This window comes from Monoraphidium neglectum (genome assembly GCF_000611645.1).
Source record: "Monoraphidium neglectum strain SAG 48.87 unplaced genomic scaffold scaffold02624, whole genome shotgun sequence".
NCBI lineage: Eukaryota > Viridiplantae > Chlorophyta > Chlorophyceae > Sphaeropleales > Selenastraceae > Monoraphidium > Monoraphidium neglectum.
Window position 1 is genome coordinate 1 of NW_014011004.1, and position 8,565 is coordinate 8,565.

At 69.0% G+C, this 8,565-nt stretch overlaps 2 protein-coding genes across 2 annotated transcripts; both read right to left on the reverse strand.

Moving 5' to 3' along the window:
- Positions 1-46: 46 nt before the first annotated feature.
- MNEG_11170 (hypothetical protein) lies at positions 47-3,080 on the reverse strand (the record flags this gene model as incomplete). Its single annotated transcript, XM_014040357.1, has 8 exons — positions 47-182; positions 509-703; positions 953-1,144; positions 1,396-1,646; positions 1,914-2,000; positions 2,171-2,227; positions 2,537-2,857; positions 3,045-3,080. The coding sequence occupies 8 exons, from the start codon at positions 3,078-3,080 to the stop codon at positions 47-49; spliced, it is 1,275 nt and encodes a 424-aa protein (XP_013895811.1).
- Positions 3,081-4,125: 1,045 nt separating this feature from the next.
- Positions 4,126-8,328, reverse strand: MNEG_11171 (hypothetical protein; the record flags this gene model as incomplete). The annotated part of the gene is made up of 6 exons (XM_014040358.1): positions 4,126-4,506; positions 4,920-4,994; positions 5,304-5,554; positions 5,804-6,281; positions 6,544-7,529; positions 7,734-8,328. The coding sequence occupies 6 exons, from the start codon at positions 8,326-8,328 to the stop codon at positions 4,126-4,128; spliced, it is 2,766 nt and encodes a 921-aa protein (XP_013895812.1).
- Positions 8,329-8,565: the final 237 nt, after the last annotated feature.

Sequence of the window (8,565 nt, forward strand, 5' to 3'; positions counted from 1 at the left end):
CCACGCGGCCCCTCGTCAACCCCCCCACCCCACGCGGGCGGTGGCATCACCTTGACAGCGCGTCGCAGGCCAGGGCGTCATCCAGGGCGCCAATCAGCCGCCGTGCGTGGCGCGTGAGGGCGCCAAAGCCGCCGAAGCTGAGGGGGCTCTGGATGCCGCTCGCGTCCCCCACCTGCAGCACCCTGCAGATTGGTGTGAGGGCGGGGACCGCGGCCCGGGGCGTCGAGCGTGGGCAGGGCAGACAAAGGGGGAATGATTTTCATCGCTTGAGCGAGGCTGGAGCGCTGGTTCGAGTCACCACAGTGTGGCAATCAGGCGGATGCAGCGGGGAGCCGTCTGGCGTGGTGCAGCGAGCTCGCTCACGGCAGGAGAGCGGCACCTGTCGCAGCACCTGGCTGCGGGGAGGCTGCTCGCAGCCAACCCTTCGCAGCACACCCCTCCGTTTCGTCATGCCCATACTGCGGAGAGGCTGTTCAAAGCGCACCCCTCCCCGCAGCCACCCCCGCACCTGTCAAACGCCGGCGGCAGGGGCGAGTTCTTGTAGGTGGGGAAGAAGGCGAACAGCAGCCGCTTAAAGCGCAGCTGCTCCACGGCTTCCTCCGTCAGGCCCTGGTACTGAGGCAGCCGGCGCCAGTACTCCTCAAACATGTCCACCAGGCTGGGGCGAAAGGGCTGGGCGTCGCTGTACGTGAACATGTAGGTGCTGAGGTGGCAGCGGTTGGGACGGTTTGGGGGCGGCCAGGGGAATTCCAGCAGAACGTGAGGCAACGCGACGGGAAACTTCAGTGGCATGACAGGGAGCTCGCTGTGAAGCACAAAAAGGCGATTCAGTGGGTCAGAGATAGATCGAGTCGAATATGGAGATGGGCGATGCAAGGCAGACGATGCGCCCAGCACGCGAGTGCCGCAGGCAGGGTGTCCCTTCCCTGCGTGTCACCCCTGCCCTGCTCACGTGCGGCTGTCGGGGCTGTCAGAGGAAGGGAACGCCTCCCAGAACAGCTGCAGCGGCGGGCCGCCGCAGGAGGCCAGGGGCTCGGCGTCGGAGGCGGTGCAGATGATGTCAGCGGTGGTGTTGGCTTCCGGGGGGAAGCCGCTAGCGCAGCCGCCCACGACCAGGCAGATGCCGTCTGGCTTCACACCCCACCTGGTGGAGCGGGGTGTGAGGCGGGGGGCGGCGCAAACATATAAAACAGGTGAACGCGCTGGGGTTGTTGGCGATGATGTGCAGGAGGAGAATAATCAGGGCCGCCCGGCCGCTACGCTGCGCCGCCGCGCCAGGAGCCCTCCAGGCGGTCAAGGCCTGGGGCCTGCCTGCCTGAGCCAACCAATCATGTGGAACGCCTAACCAGACCTGCAAATGCTAGTTTTGCCAGGGCAGCTCAAGCTGCCACGCACCGTATTTGGCGGACGATGGGACTCTGATGGCCCATACAGTCCAGCACCAGCCGCGCCACCACCCTCCGAGTGCTGCCGCCGCCGCCGCCGCCGCCGCTGCTGTTGCTGCTGGTGGTGCTGCCGTCCCCGCTGCTTGCGGCGGGTGGCGGCCCAGACACCTGCAGCGCGACGCCGTCCGGGTGCACTTCCAAGCCCAACAGCTGCGTGCTGTCCAGGACCGCGCCGCCCGCCGCCTCCAGCTTGGCCCTCATCTGGTCAGATTTGCATGGGGAGGGAGTGGCCGACACAGGCAGAGCCGTCGGCCAGGGGACGGCATGACAGTAGCAGTGGCACACCGGAAAGGGGGGTGCAACGCCCGCTCCTTTCCCACTGCCGCTTTGCCTCCCGCTAGTGGTAAGGCGTCACCGCCCGCCGCCGCGCAGCTGAGCCAAGTACCCCAAGAGGCTTCTCCCCGATACACCCTCGAGGATGCAACCCCCTGCCTGCCGCATCCCCTCGCCCCGTGCCAGGCCGCGCACCGTCTGCACCAGGGTGTCTGGCCGCACCCCCAGGTTCAGCACGTCGCGCGTCCACACGTCGGCAGAGCCGTGGAAGCCGACGCGCACCTGCCGGCGGCCGCGGCGTGAGGGATAGGACGCGGTCCACGGGTGTGAGCGCTGTGCGCTGCTATGAGTCACGTGAAAACTGAGCAGGGGCTCGCTGCCGCGCCGGCTTGATACAAGAAAAAACGTCGAGTGGCTGTGGCGGCTGGCTGTGCGGGGCCGCGGCACCTCACCGGGTTGAACTCGATGGCAATGGCGGCGTCAATCTCCTCTGACGTCAGCAGCCCCAGCTGCAGGCCGTGTGCGCATGGTGGGTGCACCATGGGTTGGGGGCGCGAGGGGTAAGCAGCAGAGCCGCATGCCTTCTGGGGCGCAAGCGCGCCACCAGCCCCGTTGTTGGTGTGGCGCAAGCCTCCACGGCGCCCAGACGCACAAGTGGTGAGAGCTTCCCATCTCTGCCACACTCCCACGCCTGGAGGACAACCCACCCGCACCACCTCCACCCGCACCACCTCCACCCGACCTCACTTCACACGCACGCACATGCACACTCGTACACATACACAGGACATCCTCACACAGTCAGCATGAGTACTCACCTCCCGCAGCTCCTCCAGCTCCTTCCGGCTGATGTTCCACTCCTGGGACCGCCCCCGCAGCTCAGCCCGCTCCACAACGGCCACCCTGTACCCCTGCCGCGCCAGCGCCGCCGCCAGGAACACTCCCAGGGTGCCGCCGCAGACGACGGCATCAAAGGCGTCGGCCCCTTGCAGGGCGGCCGCGCCGAGGGGGGCGGGGGACTCGGTGACAAAGGTGGGCGCAGGGCCTGCCGCGCCCGGGGCAGCAGTGCGGATGGCTTTCCAGGCGGCGTCGGCTGCTAGAAGGGCTTGATAGGTCGTGCGGCCGCCGGCGCCGCCGGCCTTGTGGGGTGGGTTGCGTGTCGGGGAGAACGGCAGGCGGAGCCTTCATGGGTGGAATGTGGCGGTTCGAGGTGGGTGGCGGCCGGCACGCAGGCGACCAAGGGCGCACGTGCCAAGCACAGCTCTTCTCATCTCATGTGGTTGCTGTGCAGCAAGCTGCCAAGGTAACCTCAGTCGTCTGGCTCACCTGGGGTCCTCCAGACTGGTCCATCTTGTCGAACATCAGCTGGGTGCGGGTGGTGTGCTGGGGCGCTGTGGATGGCGCCGCTGCTGCAGCACGCACGCCACACACCCAACGAGCTCGAGAGTGTTGCGCTGCTCTCCGCTGCACCATTACCCTGTTGCTGTCGGCATGCCTCGCAGCTCGCGCTGAAGCTGTTCGCGATCCGAACGTGGCCTGCATTGCACCGTCCCGATCAAAACGGATGTTCTTGCCGTGAGGACTGCCACTTGTTTCACTTGTAATTGTTAATCTCATCCTGTTAAAGTCGACGCGCTGCGTGCTTTGGCAAGAGTCTGTGACTCAGGTGACCTGATGAAGGCTTGCGTCAGCGGTGACGCAGGCTTGTTGCAGACAAACACCGCAGCATCGTCGGCAAAAACATCTGGTCAGGGTTCTGTGGTGTCAGAATGAGGTTACTGCGGCTGAGAAGAGACCAGCATTTCGTGGGAGGGCCGCAGGGCAGCCGAGGTTGACCATCGCCTTGACCAGCCCCTCTTGGCGCCGCAACTAGAGCAAGGCGCGACCTGCATTGCTGGCTGCAAGCGGCAAAACTGCTACACCTGCCCTTCCAGATTTCTGAGGCTTTTCAATAGCATAGAAATACCTCCAATTATGATATGCATGTGCAGACATAGCGGGTGTCCTTACACCAGCGCAGGACATCGCGCCTCACCCCACATTCTCTAGATCCACTAGACACGAGAGACGAGCGGGGGCACATCAGCAGTGGCGCGCCAAAACATGAGCGCGCGAATTGTTGCAGAAGCAGCGGCTGCTGGACCGGCTGCTCGGCAGCCGGCCCTCCAAGAAATGCGGCACCGCTCTGCAGCCTGCGGCACACTGCTCTGCCACACCCGCACCTTGCGCGACGCCAGAAGCTCCACAAACTAGGCTGCAATGGTCTCTCAAAACTGCAGTCACAAAGTAGGATTCCCGAACGGATTCCCTGCTTTAAACTGCACAAAAGTGAGGAGTGCCTTCAAACGTAGCAAAGACAGCGACAGCAACGGGTCCTGAGCATCAACGCCGCCACCGTGCGGAACCCTCACCGCCGCCGCCGCGGGTCCGCCGACCGAGCGCGCCCCGCCGCCTGCACGCTCCTGGTGATCGCCGGCGGCGTGCTTCCGCCGCCCCGGCCGCCGCCGCCGCCGCCGCCGGCGTCGTGCCCATCGACACCCCCCTCCCCCGGCGGCGGCGGCTGCGGCGGCGGCTGCTCCCCCAGCTGCACCAGCTCCCGCACCAGCCGCCCCTCGGCCTGCGCCAGGCCGCCCTCCTCCTCCGCCAGCTCCCGCTGCGCCGCGTCCAGCCGCGCCGCGGCCTCCTGCGCCGCGGCGCGCGCGGCGGCGGCCTCGGCTCGCCGCTGCGCGGCCTCTTGGCGCTTGTGGTCTGCGGCCCCATGCTGCTGATGGGCGCGGTCCGACAGCTCCTGCAGTCATATAGACGTTCGACAAGAGGTAGGGTTCAGGCGATTAGAGAGTCGCGCATCGAGCGGTCGCAAGGCGGCGAGAGGCGTCGCGGCGTCCAAGCGCGGGGGCAAACACGCGCGCCCTGACGCAGGCCGGCCCGCGTGCAGCGTCAACCTGTGACCGCGGGACTCCTAGCTCCGCAGCGCTCAGCACCCGTGGCGCCCAACCCCCTCGGGCGGCACACCGCCCCACCACATCTCTCGTTCCTAGACGCGCGCGCGCGTGCACACACACACGCACACACACACACACACACACACACACGCACACACACACACACACACACACATACACACACACTCGCACACTCAAGTGCGCGCACGCACACACACACGCACACGCACGCACACACATACACACACCACACACGCACCTGCAGGTACTTGAGGCGGAGGTCGAGGGGCGCCGCCGCGTTTGCGGCCGCCGGCACGCCGCTGAACAGGGGTCCCTGTCGGGCAGGGGAGGGAGGCGGCCGGGAAGGGGTTACAGGCCACGTCAACTACGTGGAGGGGTGGGGGGGGGGCTCATCAAAGCACCACTGGCATGCCTCGTGACGCTCCGTGCGAGCGTGGCGAGGAGGAGGGCTTGCTGTGCGGTGGCTCAAAGCATGCGCCCGACATTCCCCTCGACAAGCAAGCGCGAACGCGATCACGCTCCCAGCAAAGCTACACACGCCCACACATGTGCAGGCACACACACACACACACACACACACACACACACACACACACACACACACACACACTCACACACACACCTGGTACGCACGGCCTTGCGCCTCCTCGAGGCCGATCATCTTATTGTAGCTGTCACCATCCAGAGAGTAGAGCTTCAGCCAAGGCGGCACGCCCCTCCCGCGCGCCCGCAGCGCCTGCCTGAACGCTGTCATGTGCTGGGACGTCTCAAACAGCATGCAGTTACGGAGCAGGTAGTGCCACAGCGTCTGCCGCAGCCCCAGGCGCGCCAGGGGCTGGCCGTTGGCGGGGCGCTGCAGGGTGTGGGGCCGCCCTGGGGGTGGGGAGGGGCCGGGCGGCAGCGAGGTGGGGCGTGGCAGGGGCGGGCGCGCGCCTGCGCGTCGGACGCCCGATGATGAGGCGCACGCCTGCACAGGGCGCGGCTGTTGCACGCCGCGCTGACGGGCGCGCTCTCAACGATACACCGACACGCGCGGTGCGTCGCACGGGGCCTCGCCGCCCCCACCCTCTGGCGCACTCCGCCCGAGCCCGTGAGTGCCCGACCCCCTCCGTCCTCGCCCACCGGGGTGTGCGGCCGCTGCCACGTCGACAGTCACAGCCAGCTGCTCCTGAGTCAGGTGGATGAGATTCGCCGCCAACCCCACAAAGCCGACGCCCGGCTGGTAGTTGTGCAGATCTAGCACCTGGTCGCACAGCGTAACCAGGTCCGGCGGCGGCGCCAGCGGCCGCTGCAGGTGCGCGGCCGGCGCCGCCGGCGCGCACGTGAAGGACGTCGCCATGTCGGGGTTTGCAAGGTCCCAGCGGCCGACATCGGGCCAGTGCCGCCGCGCGAGCGCGGTCCCAGCCTCCCCGACGCACGCGATGCGGTACACCGACCCTCCGAGGATGGAGCAGATCGTGCGGTTGACGTCGGAGCGCTCGACGGATCCGAGGCAGATCACGCGGCCGAGGACGCCGCCGGCGAGGTGGGCAGCGGCGAGCGCGGCGGGCAGCAGCGTGTGTGGGGCGTTGCGCGGGACGAGGAGCAGCGGGGACGGCTGCTGTGCGAGGAGGGCGGCGGCGGCGGGAGCAGCGTGGGGCGCATTTCGGTGTGATGAGCTAGGGAGGTAAGAGCAGGGGGAAGGCGCAACTGATCGGTTGGCCGGTGCGTATCCAGCTGCGTCATGTATCACACCGCCAGGGCGCGCTTGGAAGCGCAGGTGGGGCGCGGCTGTTGGGTGCAATTTTGGCAAACACAGCAGCCTGGTCTGGCGTGCACAGGCGCGTGTACGGCAGAGCCTGCTGCCACACGACCAACCGCACCTGCGGGCCGAGCTGCACCCGCTGCTGGACCGCGTTCTCCACTGACTGCAGCAGCACGGCGCACTGCGCCTGCAGAGCGTTCCAGCTGCGCTCCAATTCGGCCACCTCCGCCTCCGCCGCCGCTGCGGCGCCCTCCGCACGCGCCGCCTCTGCCTGCAGCCCCCCCGCGTCGCGCCGCCGCGTGACGGCGCCGTCGCGCAGGCGGCGCAGTGCGGAGCGCGCCTGCGAGAGCTGGCTGAGCAGCGACGCGGCGTCGGCCGAGGCTATCTGGAACTGAGCGAGCACCGCCTCAACCACGACCACCTCAGCGCCGCTCCTGCCGCCGCCGCCGCCGCCATCACCGTCCCCTCCTCGCTGCTGCTGCTGCTGCTGCTGCTGCTGCTGCTGGTGGTGGTGGTGGTGCCTCTGGGCGCGGCCCACGATGACATACACGCCCGACTCCGCCAGCGGTAGCCGCGCCAGCGGCAGCTGCGGCACCGCGCCTCGCCCAGCCGCGTCCAGCGGCGCCCGCAGGATCTCCCAGTCCGCGGACTGCCGCGGCGGCGCCGCGTCGCCGGGCGCCGGTGGCGGGGCCTGGTGCCGCAGGTGCACTATGAGCTCCCAGCCCCGGCCGTCAGTAAATGCGACGTCGGCCCCGCCGCCGATCGCCGGCGAGGCCGTTGCGACCCCATTGCGCGCCCGCTTCGCTGGCCGCTCCGCGGCGCCGGCGCCGGCGCCGCCGCCCTCCCCCTCGGCCCCGCCGCCGGCCCTGCCGCCGGCCGCGCCGCCCCGCAGCAGCAGCTGGGGCGGGAGGCAGCCGAAGCGCGCCGGATTGCCAAAGGCGTCTGCCAGAAAGACCGCGGCCCCCGGGAAGCTGCGGTTGCGCAGCTCGGGCCGCGCCACGAACTCGAGCTGCGGCTCAACGCCCGCCTCCACGCCCGCCACGCGCAGGCGGCGCGGGCCGCCCGCGGCGACGCGGACGGGGCCCATCTCCACGTCCGGGACGGCTGCGGCGGCGGGGTGGCGCCGGCGCGCGCGTTTGGAGTTGTGAGAGAAGAGCGGCTCAGTCTGAGTGCCTGTCAGAGCCTTCACTCGCAAACAGGACCCCCTTGCAGACGACAAAGTTGTAGTTACGCCGCATGTGGCTTTGATTCGCTTCGCAGGCACACCCAGCAGGGTGCACCCGTACACCCCGTCCACAGGCCGCTCACCTAGGCCCTCTGCGGGGTAGTGCAGCACCCATTTGTAGCGCCCCGGCCGCGGCGGCACCCGCAGCGCCCCTTCAGCCGCCTCGAACGCCGGGACGACGCCGCGCCGCGCGGCGTCCGCCCCGCCGCCGCCGCCACCGCCGCCGCCACTGCTGGGGCCCGCCTCGTCGCCGCCGCCGGGGACAGCGGCGCCGCTAGCGCGCGACCCGAATGAGCGGATGGGTGCGAGGGTCTTCCGATACTCCTCCACGGGCACCCACCTGGAGCCCTCCGCCTGCCTTTCATGCCGCTGCTGCTGCTGCTGCTGCTGCTGCTGCTGCCGCTCCTCCTCCGCTTCCTGCCACCTCAGCAGCCGCACCTCCAGCCTCGTCGGCGGCAGCCGCCGCAGCGGCCTGCCGTCGCGCGCCGTCACGCCAACGCGCAGCGCCGGCAGCGCGACGCCGGCGCGCCCCGCGTCGGGCGGGACATCATCCAAGGAGATCACGGGCTCCTCTCCCTCACCCTGTGCGGCCCCCTCCCCAGCGCCGCCTGCGCTGGCCGCCGCGGACCGCAGCACGGCGGCGGCGGCGGCGATCCAGGAGGCGGGCTGCCCCGGCATGAACCATGTGGAAAGCGGCACCAGGCTGGAGGGCAGGTTGCCCGGGACGACGTCCACCTGCGGTGCGAGGGGTTGAGCCGCGGCTGATCGCGCCGGATCAGATCAAGCTGCGGCGCAACAGGTCGGATCAAGCCGAGGCACGATGCGGCGCTGGCTGTGGCATGGGTGGTTTACATGGCGATGTGGCTGACAGCATCAACAACGCTAAAGTGGTGCATGTAGTCCTTCCCCCCCACC